The sequence below is a fragment of the Mytilus trossulus genome, chromosome 2, assembly GCF_036588685.1.
Source record: "Mytilus trossulus isolate FHL-02 chromosome 2, PNRI_Mtr1.1.1.hap1, whole genome shotgun sequence".
Taxonomy (NCBI): Eukaryota; Metazoa; Mollusca; class Bivalvia; order Mytilida; family Mytilidae; genus Mytilus; species Mytilus trossulus.
The window spans coordinates 55,675,493-55,698,763 of NC_086374.1; the positions used below are offsets into that span (position 1 = coordinate 55,675,493).

Here is a 23,271-nt window from a genome sequence, read left to right on the forward strand (position 1 = left end):
TGAAATTTCTCTACATATTCTGGACATTCTTATTTTTTCTCAGTATGGCTTGACATATTCTGAACATTTTGAATTGTGTCTTAAATTTACTTGACAGTTCTGAGCTCAACAAATCATGACCAATATTCATGGTATAACATTTTAAATTTATTTCTCTTTATTTGATATACTCTTGTTTCAAGCTACAAACAACTTCTTACAACAAAAGGTTGGCATGTAAGATAATTGAAATTTGGATATATATTTTGATTCCTATATCTTATAAATAAAATGTTTTAAACCAATCATACTGTAGACATATTTTATTCAACATTCATAATATTCAATCTTAATATGGTACATAATTATTGTACCAATCGTGGTTTATATTAATAGCAAATCATGATGATATATATACAAATCATTCATTTAACATTTGGAATAAACATGGACAGGATGTTCCCCATAAAATTAAGGTATTCCACACCCAGAGTACACGCAACCGTCAAATAGAAATTACTGCTTTACCTGAAATCAGCCATACAACTAAGCAGTTGACCGACATGATGCCACTACAATTTAAAAAGTTTGTTGGTAGATTAAAACGGAAGTCATCATTTTGATGAAGAAAAATTGCATTAAAATGGATTGTCTTCATCAAAATTATGAAGTTAATTATTTTAACATAAAATAAATTGAATAATTCGCAAAGATTAAAATAAAATTATTAACTACTCCAGGAAAATTAAAAAAAAAATGTATTCATAATGGGTCCAATGATTTCTATAGAAATCATTGCATGAAATGTATCTCAAACAGACATGCATAATATAGATCTAAATATTTTTTTCTTTTCATGAAGGAGTAAATATCATAAATATTTATTTTTGATAAGAAATTATAAAATTCACCCCCCTTATTTTAGCAACACAAACCCAAAACATGAATTGTGGGGTCCAAAAGAGACACATGGTCACATTTTAAAACTGCCTACAAGACACCTATTTTAGTAAAGTAAATTTGACTGGCAGTTTTGCGAACGACAATAATCTAAATGCTGTTTGTCAGAAACTTCGACTATATTCCAAGTGAAAACAATTGAGTGAATTAATGTTTACTAGAAATAAATCAAAATTAAACTACATGGGGGATAATCAGGGTATTTCAACTTAGTTGCACTAAAAGGATATCTTACTTTACCAAATTAATCCTTTGATTCTTCAAAGTTTAGTTTAGCCATAAAAAAGAAGTATATAACAGCAAACGAAACAGTGCAGAATAAGTCTGTTCACATTTCAGGCGAAGATAGTGTCAAGACATATTTAAGACTGTCAAGAATGTGTCGAGACATATACAGACATTATCAAGAATGTCAAGAATATGTCAGGAAAGATAGAGAAAAGTTTAAGACAATCAAGAATTGGTCGAGACTAATTCAGACTCTTATCAAATGATACAGGAAGTGTCGAGCAATTTTAAGACAATGTTCATATTGTCAAGACACTTTTCAAGAAAAAATAAGAGCCTTATTATACAAATTCATAATATGTCAAGAATTTTTTTTAATTATTCAGACAATTTAATTCTCGCTACATTGAAGACCCATTGGTTGCCTTCGGCTGTTGTCTGCTCTATGGTCGGGTGGTTGTCGCTTTGACATATTCACCATTTCCTTTCTCAATTTTAATTTAAGAATGTCGAGTAAAAATTCATGCAAATTCAGACAAAAACTGGTCTTTCAGACTTTTTGACTTTTGAAGTGATATATAACTATAGGAACATGCATGCTATTTTACTATTAACAATAACCACAATAAACCTATTTCTCGTATCAAACATAAACTAAAAGAACTAGCCAAGGAATTTGTTTTTGTCCCGGCCGATAAAGCTGCTAATAATATTTTTATTGTTTGACGTAAATTTTACATTGAGGTTCTGAAAAAGGAAATCACCAATTCACCAACATTCCAACTGACTCCATTTTCAGAAAACGAAATCTGTAACAAACATAAACTTTTAGCCACCTCTTTACAAGCAGAGCCAAATACAATGAAAGTCCCAACTATGTATTGGCTTCCGAAGCTACACAAAACCCCTTACAAATATAGATTTATTTCGTCTTCAAGCCATTGTTCAACTACTAAATTGTCTATTATTCTTACCAGCACACTTGGTACAATTAAAAACCTTATAATAAATTGTTCAAATAAGGCCTTCGAAAATAGTGGAATAAATTACTTTTGGAGTGTCAAGAACTCGTTGGAAGTACTTGATAAATTGCATGCTTATATTGGCGATTTTGAATCTGTTCAAAGTTTTGATTTTTCTACCCTGTATACCACATTGCCTCACATTCTCATTAAGAAAAAATTCACACACCTAATTAAATGGGCATTCAAAAAATCAGAATGTGAATATATATGTTCAAACTCCTTTAGGTCATTTTTTAGTAGCAATAAACAAAAAAACTATGTTAATTGGACATGCTTTGATAATATATATGCCCTTGAATTTTTACTAGATAACATTTTTGTTCGCTTTGGGGATTCCGTATATCGTCAGATTATCGGAATTCCAATGGGGACTAACTGTGCACCACTTATTGCGGACCTCTTTTTGTATTGTTACGAGTTACAATTTATGACAAAAATAAGCAAAGACCCATCAAAACAACATCTGATTAACAAATTTAATAATACTTTTAGATATTTGGATGATATTTTGGCTCTCAATAATGACGACTTCAGTATGTATATTAATGAATTTTATCCTGTGAACTTACTTTAAATAAAGCTAATACTAACAATGACCACTGCCCTTTCCTCGATCTTGATATCTATATCACTAACGGAAAGCTGAATACTATAATTTATGATAAAAGGGATGATTTTTCATTTCCTATCGTTAATTATCCGTTTTTAGATGGTGACGTTCCCTTGTCACCATCTTACGGTGTTTATATATCTCAACTTGTACGATTCGCTCGTGTATGTAACAATGTTTTAGATTTTAACGAGAGAAATTTATGTATTACTGAAAAATTATTACACCAGGGTTTTCGATATCACAAACTAGTCAAAACATTTACTAAATTTTATCATCGGTATAAAGACATCATTCGTAAATATAGCTCAACATGCAGACTTTTTATACGTTCAGGTATTTCACATCCAATTTTTTATGGAAATATTCTTTATAAAGCACAAAGGTGTCAGTATTCACCTCATAAACTTACAAAACCTTTGAATAGACTTATTAAGAAGGGATATAATTACGATACTGTTGTCAAGTCATTAAAGATTGCAGATTTTGGCGTTAATATTGAGTCACTGATAAGGTCTTTGCGTCGGAACTAAACACATTTATTCTAAAAACAGTTGTTGGCATGACACGGGTTATGTTCTTCTCATATATGTTATGATGGTATGATACTAAACCCCTTACGGGAAGGATTGTGCCTGATGTTCATATGATGAAATCATAATCTTTCAGTCAGTTTAATTGAAGTCTGGAGCTGGCATGTCAGTTAACTGCTAGTAGTCTGTTGTTATTTATGTATTATTGTCATTTTGTTTATTTTCTTTGGTTACATCTTCTGACATCAGACTCGGACTTCTCTTGAACCGAATTTTAATGTGCGTATTGTTATGCTTTTACTTTTCTACACTGGTTAGAGGTATAGGGGGAGGGTTGAGATCTCACAAACATGTTTAACCCCGCCGCATTTTTGCGCCTGTCCCAAGTCAGGAGCCTCTGGCCTTTGTTAGTCTTGTATTATTTAAATTTTAGTTTCTTGTGTACAATTTGGAAATTAGTATGGCGTTCATTATCACTGAACTAGTATATATTTGTTTAGGGGCCAGCTGAAGGACGCCTCCGGGTGCGGGAATTTCTTGCTACATTGAAGACCTGTTGGTGACCTTCTGCTGTTGTGTTTTTTTATTTTGGTCGGGTTGTTGTCTCTTTGACACATTCCCCATTTCCATTCTCAAATTGATGCTATTATATACACAATGTAGAAACCATTTACACTAATTATGAATGACGAAAGAAAGGAATCGGACAGATGATTTGTATGCTACATGTATAACATGTAGGTATCATAATGATTTGTTGATGATGCCAGCGATGTTGATTTTCATGACCAGTATCAGAAACAGTTTCTAAAGGTGCAAAAAATAAGTTTGAAAATTCTGATATTTTGTTCATGTGAGAATGCAAAGTTTTCGCAAGTTTTAATAGAGTGTTGTATCGAAATCATATTTTTGGGGGAAATAATTACAGATTACTGAATAGGGTTTCTGTACAGGTAGTTTATGTTGGACAGGTAAAATGATCCCATAAAATATAAGTTTAAAAAAACGTCCACTATTATTATCCTTTTTTCCCTTAAAGTCATATGAAACCTCAAATCAAAACAAAAAAATACATATGTTTTTTTATAACTCAATGGATAGTTCTCATTATAAAACTTATGTACATATACTTTTTTCTTAAGATTTTTTTAATTTATTCATATTTAGAAGTTTACTTTATCTTAATTGCTTCCTTCCAGGAAGCAATTCCCCCGACATATTTTCCGTATGCGAAGTGACCTCAGTGTTACCCATTCTCGTAAAAATCCGGTGACCACAATACGCATGGATGTCCTTAAAATACCCGTAATTTCGCATACTTTTCTTATCTTCATACTAAAGAGCTCCAAAAGTGGGCGTGCATAGTTGCACTGGGTGTGTCTAAAAACCGACTCTCGGTAGTTAATGTGTTACGCTGGTTAACTTTAAGTGCCTACCTCAAAATAAACTACCCGGCCACGTCCACTTTTATTTTTTGTCTATCTGATGAGTTAAGCCTTTTTCAACTGATTTTTATAGTTTGTTCTTATGTTGTACTGTTATACCACTGTCCCAGGTTAGGGGGAGGGTTGGGATCCCGCTAACATTATTTATGTATGTGCCTGTCCCAAGTCAGGAGCCTGTAATTCAGTGGTTGTCGTTTGTTTATGTGTTACATATTTGTTTTTCGTTCATTTTTTTACATAAATAAGGCCTTTAGTTTTCTCGCTTGGATTGTTTTAAATTGTCTTATCTGGGCCTTTTATAGCTGACTATATGCGGTATGGGCTCTGCTCATTGTTGATGGCCACACGGTGACCTATAATTGTTAAGGGCATACGATACAGTTACGGGGAAGGTAATGACGTTGCTAACGTAATTTGTTATTTTCGCGACGTCAAACTGTGACATATCGGGAAAAGGTGCATTTTTCGACTGATTTTTATCATTCAAACTGATTTAATTTGAAAACGAGTTCATGGACCCCTGTTTTTCAAAACGGCATTTTGTTTCATTTTGTAGGGAAATTATGTGACCCAAATTTTATAAAACTGTAAATAGAGGATATTTTTTAATTTTGATAAACATGCAGTAAAAAATGACGTTTTTTCCTCAAATCATGAACATTTGATAAATATGAGGTATTTCTGCATACAAAATTGCATATTCTTTTAGGATATTTATAAAATACAGAAATTACCGATTATTTGACAAAAAACAATTTGTGTTTATCTTTTGTAACAAAAAAGTAATGTCTTTCTTTCGAAAAAGAAATTACGGCCACAAATCTGAATTTCGAGCAAATATACAAAATTACGACCTCAGTTTACTCAAAAAGTAGCACATGAAGGTATATTTTTTATTACATATTTGATTTAATCAGGTAAGAAATAGCCTATATGCAAATTTTCATGAACTTGTAAATACAGGATCAAAACTGTATCGTATGCCCTTAATGTTTTGGTCTTTTGTGGATAGTTGTCTCATTGACAATCATACCACATCTTCTTTTTTATATATTATCTGAATTTACATGTTAAACACGTGCTCAATTTCCATGCTTTTTGTTATTTTTTGTCAATTGTTGACAAACAGGTGGCAATCGTTAAACTTCGGCTTCAAAACACGAACTTTAATTACCTGCCATATTTTCACAACAACACTGACCGATTAAGAAAAAAATTAGCGATTATAAGAAATTTACATGAAAAAAATGATAAATTCGTGCACAGAAGACTAAGTTTATGATGTTTGTATGCATTGTTTCAAGAATTAGAAGAACATTATTTTTCACCGGTCACTCGTTTCTAATGACTTTAAGATTAAAAGTCGCGGCAAAAGCCAAAAGGGTAACAACATTCATTTCGAAGATAAAGAAACCCCAAAAGCTTTAGCAAAAAATGGGGAGAAAAACGACAAAAAGAATCAAGCAATTCTTAATAGAAAACTTAAAACAGGGCATCATGCACGAACCCTACTAAAACGAGATAGACCCAAGGTGCTCCGGAAAGGTAAATCACTCCTGCTGTATATGTGACAACCGTCGTGATGCTCATATTAAATACAATTGAATTACACTCAAATTTTATGAATAATATTTTTTTTTTCTAGTTGTTAACCCATAGGCTTTGTTTCAAAACTAAAAGTCCTAACCTTTCATTCATATGTTTACATTTTTCTTTGATCAAATTATTATTATTTTATTATTTACAGTGCTTATATAGCGCTTATCGAAATAGTCATTTACTCTAAGCGCTTTAATGCATATGAAAGTTTTGCAAAAGTATGTATATTTAAATGTGAAAAACGAATCTATTTTTTTTTATAGGTGACTGTTGTTCAGTGGTTACCGATTGTTGGTGTGGTTCATATTTGTTTCTAGCTTTTTATATAGATAAGAACGTCGGTCCGTGCCAATGACAATTTACCAGTACTTACAATACGTGGATTACTTTCATTGAAATCTAAAACGTTACTACAGATACGGGTTTGTTCTGTAAAATTAGTTGTAATTAACATAAATAAAGTCAACATATTGTAAAGGGATTTGATATACACATTCCATTATACTGGAAGTCCACAATGGCGTCCAGAATCGACATAGAGTAAATGTCCGGTAGTAAATGATGCTTCATCAGATGCTAGAAATCGTATTGCCTTGGCAACGTCTTTGGGTTTTCCTGCACCACCAAGAGGTTGTAGCACTTTCAACCGCTCAAGATACTGAAAAAGAACATTAAGAACTTGAAATATGTAGTAGAGTTTTATCAGAAAACCCTACGGGTAGATAAGTACTTTCTGCTAAGCGGGGTGCCATCGGGGTCTAGTTCGTAAGAAACGGTTCAAACTCAAATATAGAAATGAAAATGTTCGGTACTGAATTTATGCGGACGACACATATTTCATTGAACATCTTTAATTAGATGGTACGAATATTTAAAATGTTTAAAAGCATTGAAACCAACAGGCCCAAAAAATGAATTTAAAAAAAACGCAAGTTTTACTAGTAGCACACTGCGTTGGAATTTTATACGATTGTCATACAAGTGAGAGGTTATTCTTAAAACCAGTTTTAACCCACCATTTTTTACATAGGTGCTAAGTCAGGAAGATGACAGATGTTATCCATTCGTTTGATGTGTTTGAAATTTTAATTTTGCCGTTTGATTAGGGACTTTCCTTTTGATTTTTCCTCGAAGTTCGGTGTTTTTTTTGTTATTTTACTATTTGCAGTCATAATGTTAACAAACAACGGATACGAATTATAGATAATTGATTGTTTACTATATGCAAAGATAAAGAATATTTTTTTTGTACAACAGTTTGCTTTTGAATTGTCATAGAATCCATGGTAGGTAAAATATCAAGGGTGTGCATTTCCAGCAGTATATTGCTTACTAGGAAATAGATCGGAATAATCTGAATAAATACGTTGCAGGGCCAGTATATGGCATCAGTGGCAACGGGAGAGAGGCGCTGGAAAATTAGTCCAGCGTTGTGAGAGCAACCGAAGTTTTAAAGCTCTCAATTGTCTTGGCACACACGAGATTGTCTGGTAGTCTATTCCATTCGGGCATGGTTCTTACAAAGAATGACTGTTTGTATTGATCGGATTTGCTAGGTGGAATTTTGAAGCACCGGCTGTTGTTTTGAGCAAATTTATCAACAATGTGTGTTGTTTTATAGTCACTAAATTTTTTTGATTTAATTTGTCGTTTTGATCTCTACCTGACTAATACTGAGTCTTGTGGTATAGCTGGTACCAACTCCCCGGCCACCTTGTAGAGAAAAGTTAGTCTACTGTGACGACGTCTGTTTTCCAGTGTTAGAAGTTTTAGTTCATTCATAAGTCTCCTTATACTACATTCCTCTCTGCTTGTATAATCCCCACTGATGAAACGCACTGCTTGTCTCTGTACTCGTTCAAATGCATTATTGTCCTTGATTAAGTAAGGGTCCCAGACTATGGACGCATATTCTAGAAGTGACCGGATAAATTTTATATACGCCTGCTTCCTGCAATCCTTAGGACAGTGGCGGAGGTTTCGTCGCAAGAAGCCTAGAGTGGAATTGGCTTTCTTCACGGTTTTGGCGATGTGGGCGCCACACATCAGATCATCTGAGATAATTACACCGAGATACGGATTTTGTTGTACCTGTTGCAGGATGTGATTGTCCAGTTGATAAAATTAGATGATTTGTTGTTGACGCTCATCACATAACAATTTTTTTGGCATTAAATCTCATACCCCATTTTTTGGCCCATTCTTCCAACGATACAAGGTCGTTTTGTAGTAGTTTGTGGTCCTGTTGTGTTTGGACCTTCCTATATAGTAGGCAATCATCTGAGAATAGTCTGACGTGAGATTTGACATTTTCAGGTAAGTCATTAATGTGACATAGGAACAGCAACGGTCCTAATACCGTGCCTTGAGGTACTCCTGATGCTACAACTACCGAGTCAGAATTTTCACCATCTACCAAGACTCTCATAGATCGTTGTGTCAGGAACATATTGAGCCAATCTAGTATTGGACCATTAATACCATAACTTTCAAGTTTGGCTAACAGTCTTTTGTGTGGGACCGTATCGAAGGCTGTTAAGAATTGCGCTAATATTAACGTACCTTTTTGCGGTACGGCCGCTATCTTTGTGACGTCGCGTAATTGTTATACTTTATGTTGTATTGAATAGAAACGTATAATGGCAGACGTAGTTCTATCTTTAACGCCTTAGATAACTTACGATCAAATACACAACGCAACGCAATAATCTACATTGGTGCCGTGACTTCAAACGGAGAGAATGGACATCAGCCGATTAAAATCCTTGAGAGCGGGGAACAAAGCAGCAGTAACAAAAGTTTTTAAAAAACTGGAGGATGCCATCGGAGATTCACAAATAGACACGGAGGAAGTATCAACATTGCTCGAAGCAATAGAGAAGAAAAAGAAGACGTTAGCCTCAATAGATGAACAGATATTAAGTGCAGTCGAATCAGAAGATATTACAAATGAAATTCTTGAAACAGATGAGTATTATTTAGATTTAGAGGGTAAAATTCGAAAATTTAAGAAGTTCTTAAAGCCCGTAACAAACGCAACATCGTCTATACAAGATTCAAAAGCACCAGAGTTTGTTCCGTACACAAACCCCTTTACTCACACAAGTCAGCCATTATCTCAATCAAGTTCTACCTCAAGTAATAACCATCGCCTTCCAAAGCTATCTCTTCCCAATTTTAATGGAGACATTCTACAATGGCAATATTTCTGGGATTCATACGAGACCACGATTCATCACAATCACACATTAACTGACATTCAGAAATTTTCGTACTTGAACTCATTGCTTCAATTTGAAGCTGCAAACGTAATTTCAGGATTGACCATGACAAATCCAAACTATCACAAAGCAATTGAATTATTGAGAAACCGCTATGGGCAACCACATAAAATCATAAATGCATATATGAGAGCACTACTTGATATACCCGCACCACATGATACATTAGAAAGTTTGAGAACATTTCATGACAAATCAGAAGCTTACAAACGGGGTCTAGAGTCTCTTGGACAATGTCAGGAAATGTACGGATCGCTATTGATACCAGTAATTCTCGGGAAGATACCGCATGAAGTACGAAAAAATATAACACGAGAAAACGGGAGCGACAGTTGGAATATTCAATCGCTTAGAAACGCGATAGGTAAAGAGATTTCTATTCAAGAGTCCGGATACGGAGATTATACCCAGACGTATTCAACCGCAACTCCTAGCGCAAATTTCGTAACAGGCGTTAAACGAGTAACTATAGATAAAACCCGTCCGATAAACACAACAGACAAATCATTTAACTCGAATCGGAAGAAACAATGCGCATATTGTGACGGAAACCACTGGCCAAACGAATGTAAAAATGTCATAGATCACGATAAAAGAGTAGCCATTATAAAAGAAAAGAGATTATGCTTTAATTGTTTAGGTAAGCATAAAATAGCCGATTGCAAATCAAAGAATACGTGTAAGTGTTGCCACCGGAAGCATCACTCTTCATTATGTAAACAGAACTCGTACTCAAATAAACATCCTATTGAAACTGAACAATCGCAAAATAAAGTAGACACAGAAACGTCTATGTTGTATACCGCTAGCGAAGAAAGGTCCACTGTTTTACTGAAAACCGCATTCAGTCCAGTCGTTCACAAGAATACATGTATAGATGCAAGAATACTCTTTGACGAGGGAGCTCAGCGCTCATTTATAACAGAAGAACTAGCAGCTAAATTGGACATTAAAAAAGAAGGTTCTGAAACATTAAGTAAAGCTACATTTGGAAGTACTACAAAAAAGGTGAGAAATCTTGACAAAACAACAATTAATCTTAAGTCTACCGAAGGAGAATTAATCCCTATTAAAGTTTTAATTGTACCAACCATTGCTTCACCACTTCAAACTCACAACATAGGAATAACGCAGAAGTTTTCTTATTTACGTGGTCTACAATTAGCACACCCAGTCATGGATGGAGAGCAATTTGAAATATCCTTATTAATTGGAGGTGATTTCTACTGGGGCATAGTTCAAGACAAAATAGTGCGTGGAAACGGTCCAACCGCAGTTAGCTCGAAAATTGGATATTTACTTTCCGGTCCTGTCCCTACACGAACCAGCAATGCATCTTTCTCAATGATGAATATACTAGTATGTCACAAACAAGAAGAGTGCGATCTTGAAAAATGTTGGAAGCTTGAATCGTTGGGAATTGACGCTAAAGAACAAAATGATCCAGACCTAGCTGAATCAATTGAAAATTACTTACAAACCTCTATTACGAAGAAAAATGATAAGTATATTACGAAATTACCATGGAGAGAGAATGCGCCTGAACTACCGACAAATGAAGACATCGCAAAACGCAGAACGGAAAGCGTTATTCGTCGACTGAAGAAGGATCCCGAGATGTTCCGAAAGTATGGTGAGATAATTACAGACCAAGAACAAAGAGGATTCATTGAAAAGGTATGTGATGAAAGTACATGCACAAACAAGGTTCATTACATTCCGCATCATCCCGTAAAAAAGGATTCAGTCACCACCCCGATACGCATAGTATATAACTGTAGCTGTAGAGCGAACGACAATAGCCCTTGTCTTAACGATTGCCTAGCAACATATCCACCAATTATGACTGATTTGACGGAGATATTAGAACGCTTTAGAATGTACAAATATGCAGTTACAGCAGATATTGAAAAAGCATTTTTGCATATTGAATTAGATGTTGATGACAGAGATGTCACAAGATTTTATTGGTTAGAAAATCCCATGGACACAGAAAGCCGTTTAATTACTTACCGGTTTAAGGTTGTACTTTTCGGCGCCACCTGTTCGCCATTCATGTTAAGCGCCACGCTAATGAAACATTTTAGAGACAATCCGTCAACTACATCAACAGAGTTACAGAGAAATTTATACGTGGATAACGTTCTGACCAGTTTTACAGATGAACAATCACTTTTGAAATTCTACACGGAGTCAAGAAAATTATTATCAGAAGCAGGATTCAACTTACGGTCTTGGAATTCTAATAGTACGGAATTACAGAACGTCGCAGGACTAGACAAGATCGGCGACAATGACGACAAAGTCAAAATTTTAGGCATGAGATGGGATAGGGAATCCGATGATTTGAAATTTCAACAGATTGAATTTATGGAAAAAGACAGAATGATAACAAAACGCGAGGTTTTGCGCACATCGTCTAGAATTTTCGACCCCCTGGGATTAATCACGCCAATTACGGTGAAAGCTAAGCTGTTTATGCAGACTTTATGGAAGGCAAAGTTGGATTGGGATGTTAAAACCGACAAAGGAATCACAAACCGTCCGATTGTGAAGCTCTATCCGTTGGAAATACGCAGTACACATGATGACAGTGAATGAACTTTTCTGCCCTGGAGAACTTTCTGCCCCGGAGAAATTAGTGGATGTATAGACTGTTCAATTAACTACGGTTATTATATAGACTTGTGAAAGTGTTAAATTATTCAGACGTGAACAGTTAAAAAACTATTGAGAGACTTTAACTATGATTTTATTTCATTTTATGTCACAATTTACGAATTTTTCATATTGCATTTCAAATTTAAGTTAAATATCATTTTCTGCGGCCCCAGAATGTTAAGAATTGCGCTAATATTAACGTACCTTTTTGCGGTACGGCCGCTATCTTTGTGACGTCGCGTAATTGTTATACTTTATGTTGTATTGAATAGAAACGTATAATGGCAGACGTAGTTCTATCTTTAACGCCTTAGATAACGTACGATAAAATACACAACGCAACGCAATAATCTACAAAGGCTTTATAGAAATCTAGTATTACTATATCAGTCTGCAGGCTTTTGTCATGAAGTTGGAATAAATCCTTCATTGTTGTTACATTGTGTTAGGAGCTGTGTTTCACAGGAGAGACCTAAACGGAAGCCATGCTGGAGAGATGTGAGGATGTTGTTCCTTTCTAGGTGTGTCAGGATGTGTTTGCATAGAATATGCTCAAGCAGTTTGCAGGTAACGCAGGTAAGAGAAACAGGTATATAGTTCTCTGGTGTGTTTATATTTCCGTTTTTAAATACAGGAGTGATATTTGCATTTAACCAACTAGTAGGTAGAGTGCCAGAGTTTATGGATTGCTGGAAGATGTGTCGCAGCCCAGGTGCTAGTTGTTTAGAGCAGTTTTTCAGGACAATGTTTGGTAAATTGTCTGGCCCAATGGCTTTAAATGACTTTATAACTCTTAAAAAGTTTTTCGACTCCATCTGTTGTTATTTTTAGCGGTGGTATTGATTTGCCAACTTTCTTATCTATCTTTGGTGTTGCATTTAGAGTGTCTTTTGTAACTTCAAATTGGTTTAGAAGAATATTAGCTTTCTCCTTGTTGTCGTTTACAAGTGCTCTATTCTGTTTCATTGCTGGTATGCCAATGTTTTCCTGTCGTCTGGATCTAACATAACGCCAGAATGGTTTCGTGTTGTTTTCTTGTAGACCTTGGTAAATGGTGTTGTTGATCTCTGCTTTCTTATATTCTTTTTTGCCCTTTTTTGGAAGCTTTTGTAGTCATTTCACTGTTTAGGTCTTTTAGCATGATTATAGAGTCTTATTTTGCGTTTTAACATCCGGCTTAGATTTCTGTTGAGCCATGGCAACGATTTTCTAGATGTGCATACCTTTGACGGGGTGTTTTTGTCAATAATTGTGAATACAGTGGCGGTGAAGGTTGGCCATAGTTCCTCTACTGGAGTGGCGATTTGGGATTCCATAGTTGTTGACAGTTGTTCCATTTCTTTGTAGATTGAGTCTCAGTCGGCTTTGTTGAACATGTATTTCTTACGCTTTAACTGTTTGATATAGTGTGGAATTATGTCAAAGTCTGTGACTACCATGGCATGATCACTAAATACCATGATGACATCAGTCGAATGATTATGATACAATATGGTGTGTATGTATATTGTACCTTACATCTGTAGCCATGGCGCTTGGCCATTCAGCAGTTTCGAAAAATGGTGTCAAAATGAATCTCGGGCTGTTTTTTAATGGAAAAAAAAGTTTGTTTCCAGTTTTTGGAGAAAAAAATAATTTGTTTTGGATTCTGAAAAAAAAAATTGTTTGTTACACCCTCAGCTGCCACTATATGTAATGCTAAAATTGAAAGAAGAAAAAAATGTTTTCGACTTGTCGCGAAAAAATAGATTGTTTTTTGCCGCAGGCGAAAAAAAATGTTTGTACAGAAAGCTATTATATATAAATCGCCCCTATTGTGTAAAAGTTGTGAAAATATTAACATGTATTATTAATAATCAGCTGACCACCTAAAACTTTCGTAATTAACAAATAACAACACTGAAATATGTGAAGGGGTGAATTTAATTTTGTAAAGTCTCGATCCTCCACCTCATAATCTCGAGCAGTTGAATAAAACAAATAGAGATAAAAGAATAATACACCTACTTTACCGAGTTAACCCGTACTTTCTGAGGAGCCAATTCTGTAAAGAATACACCCAAAAGGCCATAATTAATAGATTAAAGCCGCACAATTTTGAAAAAAATGTGTTATCTTTAATGGATCATTGGTGTAAACAACTTTCTATAGTTTTGTACATTAAGCATGCAAAAAAGAATTAATTGAGAATAAGAGTGTAATGCAGCTTAGGTTTGACGTCCATGTCGTTCTATTGTCGTATTAGGTGTTTTAGTTACAGGAAAAATTGGGTTTATTTTGGTTATTGTAAAGAACCCCAAAGAACTAGGATATCTAATTATAGTCAAATTGATCTTTATTCCGACGGTGCACCTCTGATCAAAAGATAGTTTGGCCATCGGACGTATAAATACGCTATCCCTTTTGACCTTAATCACATATTTATAATGGCGGTACATTAAGTTAGCCAACTGAGTGATTTGGTAATTCGTTATATGTATGTGGCTTCTCTAACTCAGGGTCATAAGCCGTGGTTAGAATCGTACCATGGTATGTATACCAAACATTCATATTGTCAATCGAGGACATATGCATTTTTTCAAATGAGAAAAGAAATGAGACAATCTTTCTTTAAAAAAATGCGAGGATACCATTTCTGTTGTAGTATTCTAGTATTACTATAGTATTTGAGTACAATATATGTGTCTTTTTCATTGTCCACTTTTATTTACTACGGCTCTTTTATTTATGAAAAAATGCAACAATCTTTTATGGGAAACTTAATTTCCTACGTTTAACAAAATTACCTAATGCTAACAAGCGTGTAAACATACCTAATGCTAACAAGCGTGTAAACATACCTAATGCTACATAATGTAACAAGCGTGTAAACATACCTAATGCTAACAAGCGTGTAAACATATCCATTGCAGCTTTTGAGATACAATAGGCAGATAATTTAGGACTCTGTCAAAAAATTAAGTAAAGTTTAACTATTATATCTGTGAGAAAAATAAGACTCCTGTCTTAATTTTAGTACAGAATTTCAACATTACAAATATATCAAATCATATTCAGCATAAATATCACAACATGATTGTACACTACCAATAATTTACCCATACTTTTTTTGGTACATTTCTACCCTCGTGCATATCAGTACTGTAAGGAAAGACTGAAAACTTATAATGTTATACTTTCAATGAAATCAGTACTGATTTTGTCAGTACTGTTTCAGTACTGATTTTGACAGTACTGTTTTAGTACTGATGTTGACAGTACTGTTTCAGTACTGATTTTGTCAGTACTGTTTCAGTACTGATTTTGACAGTACTGTTTTAGTACTGATTTTGACAGTACTGTTTCAGTACTGATTTTGACAGTACTGTTTTAGTACTGATTTTGTCAGTACTGATGTTGACAGTACTGTTTTTGACAGTACTGATTTCGTCAGTAATGATTCAGTACTGATTTCGTAAGTAGTGTTTCGTTACTAATTTCTTCAGTACTGTTTCATTATAACACTTTTTAAATCAGACTGTATCTGTGTAGTGATGCCTAGTTGTTTTGTATATTTGGGGTGGGTTAATTGTTCTCTTTGACACTTACCCCATTTCCATTCATTTTCTATATCGTGACATGTTAATGTTTTCGTTATGTTTTTTTTTTTATTTCTCTGATTTTTGTTGTCCTGAAGTGGTTCAGCTTTAGATCCAGCTCTTCGACAGTTACTTCAGCTTTTCTTTTTTTTTTTTTAAATATTCTGGCTTTATGTCATATTTATTGTCAGAATTGCATCTTGTGTGGTCTACAAGGTTTATGTTTTTAATACTTATTAATACTTCTATTTGATAATACCATATTACATGTATTTATATCTTGCTTGAGTCAAATCAGAACATATTGAACATTGGAACTCGATATATTACTTTTGAGAAGATGGGTGGATGGATTGATGTTATGTGATCCAGTGGCAAGTTAAGTGCAGGAAGAGGACATGATACTCAGATATAAATACAATTGTATTAAAAACATATTTTGTACAGAACTAGACCAATAATGCACTGAGCTCCTTTTTAACATGCTAGTTCACCACAAGGAGAGATTCTGCTATAAGACATGTCCCCCTACATGAACAGGTACCTTCAGACTAAACAGTGTATGTTTTTCTCCTTTTACTGTGAGTTGAGCGAAAATTCAGAATACGACCACTTTTTTTAGTCTAACTTCTCATAAATAAATTTCCATTCATATGCTCATTGTAAGATTTTTAATGGTTAAATACATTTATTGACAGATTTCTGTTTTTTGTATACATTAATCATGCTGCAATTTTATTCACTTGTAATGAGTGTATTGTGAATAGTAACTTAGATACATGTATGCACAACTCTTGTACTCTTTCCTATAAAACTGCAGAGCGTATTTTACGAAAACAATATGTGAAATTTGGTGTTACAATATTTAGGCATCCCGTTAACGGAGAGTTGAAAGGGTAAGAACTACATTACTCAGTATAGCATGTTCACATGAGGACTGATGACTTTCAGAAACTCTTGGTTTGTAGTTTCTCAGAAATCTCTGATTGATTTGAATCTTACAGACATACAAACAAAGGTACATTTGTAAAATAAGCATAAAAATTTAAAGAAAGATTTCCAACAGACTGATTAATGCCTGACGGAGGTCATTTGGTACATAATTAACCTTTTTAATTTTTAAACATATATGGTTTGCTTTTCAAAATTAATTTTTATTGACTGAATAAAACAAGCTGAAGAACTCAAATTTTTGTTCTATCTTCTTATCAACTGCAATAACTTCCATCGAAATACAGTAAATAGTAATCTTAAGAATGAACAGCATTAAAAAGTAAAAAAATGTGTTTCTCTCTCTCTCAATTTAATGTTTTTTTTTAAATAACTGTTTTATAATTCTGCTTCAATGTTATTTTCCACTGCTCTTCCTATGCATGTGATATATATCTTTGCCAACTTGTTTCTGGAAAGGAAAAGTGGATTATAACATTTATCATTTTGTTAAAGTCCAATAATAAAACAGTCTCCGGGACAAGTTTGCAATTCCGCTGAGTGCAAAAGTTGTCACCTTAATTTTTGGAGTTAAGTCAAAACAAAGTTGATAACTTGGTTGGTATTGGTTCCCTGATATTTGTCCTAAAAAATTTTGGCTCTAGCACCACTGTTGAAAAAGTTATGCCCCTTTTTTCAACAATTTCCTCAGAGGAAAAGTACTTTTCCTCAAGGGAAATCAAATTTCCCTGAAGGAAAAAGATTTTTCCTCAAGGGAAATTGTTTTTTCCTCAAGGGAAAAAGATTTCCCTTAGGGAATTTGCTGCATAATTATTTCCTTTGAGGAAATTCTATTTCCTTAAAGGAAATTCTTTTTCCTTAGAGGAAATTCTTTTTCCTTTGAGGAAATTTGCAGCTTCAAATTTTCCTTTGAGGAAATACTTTTTCCTGTGAGGAAATTTGTAGCTTCACATTTTCCTTTGAGGAAATACTTTTTCCTGTGAGGAAATTTTTGACAAACACTTTTCCTTGGAGGAAAATTCAAGACAACAAATTTCCTCTGAGGAAATCATTGTTCTTCAAATTTCCTCGAAGGAAATTTCTGAACATCAAATTTCCCTTAAGGAAATGTTTTATCTTATTTTTACTTGTTAAACATTTCTTCACTACACCATGTATACAAACAGTATGAATATAATTATTAAAAGACTGTAGAATTGATGCAAATGATATTTAAAAATTTAATAATAAATGTTTGACTCAAAATTTTAATGACATTGAAAATAATACAGTCTGACTGTTTAGATCTAGGTATTGTTTATACTTTTTATATAAATTTAACTTTGATTTATAATTTTTTTGAGCAAATGCTTCTGTTTTCTTTGTAATTGTTTCAATGCGATACAATAATAAGCAACCAATTTGAATGTCATTATATCATTTGTGGTGTTCTAAAAAAAATATTTATATATTTGCAGATTAAATAATAAAATAAACACTTTTCGTGTTATTTTAAATTAGAATTTCTTCTGTTTCAGCTTGTGTACAGTTATTCAATCCACTATGTAAGAATTCAGTGAATACATTATTCCATTCACTAAACAATTCCCTTCAATTCTAAGAGAAATCATTTTTGCAAATTGTTCTTCAATGATCTTCTTCTGTATATTTGATATGAGGGAGCGATGTAAATGAGTGGATAAAACTGGTGTTCCTTTTTTCATCAACAAAATAGTATTTGTTCTGCATTCTCCTTTCTTTTGATTAAGATATGTTGTTGCTTTTATGCAATAGTGTTTTCGGGTATCTATGATAGAACTCCATTTTGTTTTATATGGTCATTATCACATGTTGAAATTTCCTATTTCTTTTTTGCAGGAAAGCACACATTCCATTTCAATTTAATCCAATTATGCACTATGTAAATAAATTTCAACTTTAAGTTTCCTCTTCAGTAATGACCTATTGATCATGAAAACCGAGATGTCTGATCACCTATAAATACACAAAAAAAGCAAATAAAATGTTATAAATGGAGAGAGAAACAGCAATAAATGTTTTTCATGTGTATCTTTCCTTATTAAAATACATTAAGTAAACTTGAACTCGAGAAAAATAAATAACTGCGATGTAGACTAGAAAGTATAAAATGCAAGATAAAGTATTCACGAAAAATTAGTTGATTTACAGTAGTCAAGTCCATGTTTGCAGGAAATTTACATCATTGGTTGTCTGGTGGAGAGTTGTCTTATTGGTAATCATACCACATCTTATTTTTATATAACCTTGCCATATTCCTATTGTGCCTGTCCAAAGTTCAGAGCCTGTGTTTTTTATCAGTTTAGTCTGACACTAAAATTTAGTGGTTGTTGTTGTTGTTGTTTCATACCGGTCATATTTATTTTTTGTAATTTATTTTGTTATAATTAGTTATCAAAAGTACCAGGATTATAATTTTATACGCCAGACGCGCGTTTCGTCTACATAAGACTCATCAGTGACGCTCAAATCAAAATAGTTAAAAAGCCAAACAAATACAAAGTTGAAGAGCATTATAAACTAGGCAATTAGCATGATTAGTTTTACAGTTTGAATTGTTTCAATGTTTCATCTTTAGGTCTTTTATACTTTGACTATAGTATAGGGTATTGATTTTCTCATTATTGAAGGTCGTAACAGGCCTACAATTTCTTTCTCAAAGCCGTGATAGTTTTCATATTTAATATACCACATCTTTGAATATTTATAGTAATCATGATACTAGTAATCATCTTTCAAGTTCAATAACTTTTTTAAATTAAAAGGTGCCTTACCATTTAGGTTTAGTTGGCTTCTGCAAATTTTACATTGCCTATCATTTCTGCTGTATATTATTTCTCTGTACCTTCTATAGTTCTTGTCCTATACATAAAAGAGTAAAAGTTGAATGACATCTTGCATCAATATTTTTTCTGTTTAATGTACATTTATACATGTTATATGTATATTAATGTGTGTTTAATAAAAATCTAAACCATAAGTGCTTGATAAGCTTCTTGCCCTTATAGCAAATGTATAGCTGGTCTGTAAGCTTTAAAAGAATTTTATTGATCGACTAAAAAACTATGAGCACTGTGCAAATAAGACCCCCGCCCTCCAAAAAAAAAACCAACATGCACAAACAGTGGTATTCATTGACATAAAACATGTATATAATTTGGCTAAATTTATAGATCTCTCAAGTGACTATAAGTTTAAGGCTGCGATTTTTTTAACAAATACATTTCTAAAACCTTTTAAAGATTTTGAAAATGGACAAATTTTAAATAACTTTGCAACAACTAAAGTTCCTTAACTCTGCATCTTATAAAAAAATATACATGATAAATAGGGAATGATACCCCAGCTTGCATATTATTCAAAGTTTTAAAGGAACATAACTGAAGAACGGTAAAAGTTTTACTACAAAAAATTGAAATTGATCTGATTAAAATTGTGATAAAAAGTATTGTTTTAAAGTTTAATAAAATTTGGTTGAGGGAAACTTAAGTTAGAAGGCTGAAACAATTTTTTCCATTTTTAAAGAACATAACTATAGAATTTAGTAAAAGAGACACTACCAAAATTCAAACTTAATCTGTATTTTGTGGTTATAAGCATTGTGTATTGATTTCATAACATTTAGTTGAGACAAACTAAAGTTTAGAAAACAGGAAACCAAAAATTCAGCATATTTTCCCCATTTCTAAAGGGGCATAACTCTGATACTCTAGTACAGTAACACTGACATCACCAAAATTCAAACTTGATCTGAGTATTGTGATAACAAGCTTTTGTAAAAGTTTAATTGAATTTGTTTGAGGCAAACTAAAGTAATGTAAGAGAACAAAAAACAACTTTGGGACAGATGGACAAACGATCAAGTGTTAAACATTATGCCCCCTCCACTTTGGGTCATAATAATAAAAAGGGTGTTTATGTCAAGATATAAAAACAATTCACCAAAGTTTCATAAAAATTTGTGAAAGCATTCTTGAGACTATCCTAATCCCAAGTCATGATAGTACAATGACATAAATCAGATTTTTTTTTTAAATTAAAAGGAAAATTATCATGTTTATGTTATACAAAAATAATTCACCAAGTTTTATTAAAATTGCTCAAAGCATTATTAATAGTATACATACTCGAAAATCCCCCCTTTTATGAATAAAATCCCTAACTTTAAATTAAAAATTTAAAATCCCTAAAAATTAAAAAGGACCTTAACTATCATTATTATATGTGACTTGTTATTTAACATAACAAAAAAACCAAAGGCAATGAAAGAGAAACTGACAATGCCAAGGCAAAACATAAGATGCAGAAAAGAAAAACAAAACAAAACACTAAGCAACACCAAAAAACTAGTGTTGAATTTATGTGCTCAGTCAGTCAGTGAGAGTTGGCAGATCCTGACCTACTATATCTATGCTTAAAAACATAAAAATCATATAGTTCTAAACATATTTTGTAAATTTATACTTTATTAACAAGTGAAACTGCGAGCTACTGCTCACTGATGATACCCCCGCCGCAAGTGGATAATATAAATAGTGTAAAAATATGCAAGTGTTTGGTAAACAGGAAGTTGTCGAGTGATAAATCTGAAAACGCATCACACGGTATAGCTGACTTATATAAATCCTAAAACCAAATTTAAGAAATCCTTGTATTGTAGTTCCTGAGAAAAATGTGACGAAAATTTTCAACTTGGCTCAGTATCATGTGTAAAATCATACAAGTGTTCGGTTAACAGGAAGTTGACAAGTGATCAATCTGAAAACGCATCACACGGTATAAATGACTTAGATAAACCCTGAAACCAAATTTCAGAAATCCTTGTATTGTAGTTCCTGCGAAAAATGCGAAGAAAAATATTCATGGGACGGACTGACGGACTGACAGACAGACAGAGGTAAAACAGTATACCCCCCTTTTTTGAAAGCGGGGGTATAAAAGTTGTCATAAATAGCATAGACACCTTTGAGTTTTGAGAACCACATGTGTTAATTGTGCGAGTATAATCATTGATAATCATGCACAAGATTGACTTTTTTTAAAAAAGCCTATATACATGTATTGAAATTTTCTAAAAATATTGCATGCATTTATTAATATGACCAATTTCAAGAAATGCACAAAGATGCGAGATGATTTATATAATTGACAATTGTAATTTCAGGAATTTACAGTAAAGGCTTTTATCCCCACTGCATTTTGCACTTTTTCTTATTCAGGAGCCAGAAGTTATGGCCTTTGTGACCTTTGTATGATTTTTATTTTAGTTTCTTTTTCTTTGTATTGAAAAGTTTAGTATGACGTCCATTATCACTCAACTAGTATACATTTTTGTTTAATGGCAAGCTAAAGCATGCCTCACAGGCACGGATCCAGGGGGCTGAGGGTTGGACATGTTGGAACCCTCCCTTTCTTTACTGGACGATCAATGCATTTGAATGGGGACATGTAGTTTAACACCCCCCCCCCCCCCCCCCCCAAATTTGTCCTGGATTAGGAACCCCTTTATATGACTCAGGATCCACCCAAGTCTCATGTTTTGGGATTTTCTCGTTGCAATGAAGACCCATTGGTGACCCATACCTGCCAACTTTTCAAAATGCCCATGGGGGTTTTGCGTGCAAAATGGCTGACCTGGTCCTAGAAAACCTTCATGGGGGTCTTCAAATACATTTTTATGTTGTTTTTGGGATTCTTCATACTACTACAAGCCTACAGCCATTGTAAAATTAATTGTTTTGTTTAGAATTGTGGACAAAATTGCTCTTTCAAAATTTCAATTTGGGAGCCTCCATGGGGGAAATCCCCCGCAAATAGTGACAGTTGGCAGGTATGTGACCTATGGCTGTTATCTGCTCTTTGGTCATGTTGTTATCTCTTTGATACATTCCCCATTTCCATTTCAATTTTCTTTTCAGTTCTATTATAAATATTAGAAACGAGTTTGGCGCGTTTACAAAAATATAATTGTCTGTGCTGACAGGGGAGTATGAGTGCATACCAATATTTAAATTTTCTAGGCCTTCTTTTTGAATATTTTGTGCATTTCTTGGTAAAATACTGTCAGACCTCGAGTGCTGTTGTTTTACAAAAACGGTCAAGTAATGTAGGGGAAAGAAACGACCTAAAAAGAACCAAAATAAGCCACAACTAATGGGGGTCTCATTGGGGGTTCTGTTCACGGATCCCGCTTAGTTACTTTTTATTTTTTTAGATTCCCGCATGATGCCATTACGCTTACACTATATAAGTGAACAATTCTGATATTTTTGTAATTTCCCATGTCCCGCTAAACTTCATTTCGCTTTTTCACGGCACAACAAAAAATACGCCTCGACAATCCCGAGTCCCGCTCAGACCCCCTTATACATACATAATGAATAGTTTACTATGTAGTCAGTAG

The 23,271-nt window shown here is 33.6% G+C and overlaps 1 protein-coding gene and 1 long non-coding RNA gene across 2 annotated transcripts in view; both read right to left on the reverse strand.

Moving 5' to 3' along the window:
* Positions 1–6,652: 6,652 nt before the first annotated feature.
* Positions 6,653–23,271, reverse strand: part of LOC134707617 (3-oxoacyl-[acyl-carrier-protein] reductase FabG-like) — a 78,984-nt gene continuing 62,365 nt past the window's right edge. The window contains exons 6-8 of the mRNA XM_063567561.1: positions 15,198–15,267; positions 14,329–14,365; positions 6,653–7,037 (exon numbers count right to left, since the gene is read on the reverse strand). Of these exons, the coding sequence (XP_063423631.1) occupies positions 7,022–7,037; positions 14,329–14,365; positions 15,198–15,267 (123 nt within the window). The 3' untranslated portion in view covers positions 6,653–7,021. The remainder of the gene's footprint in view (positions 7,038–14,328; positions 14,366–15,197; positions 15,268–23,271) is intronic.
* LOC134707618 (uncharacterized) lies at positions 18,057–22,998 on the reverse strand. Its single transcript, XR_010105735.1, has 3 exons — positions 22,870–22,998; positions 19,643–19,730; positions 18,057–18,824 (listed from the first exon to the last, which is right to left on the reverse strand). It is a non-coding gene; the product is annotated as an uncharacterized LOC134707618 (long non-coding RNA).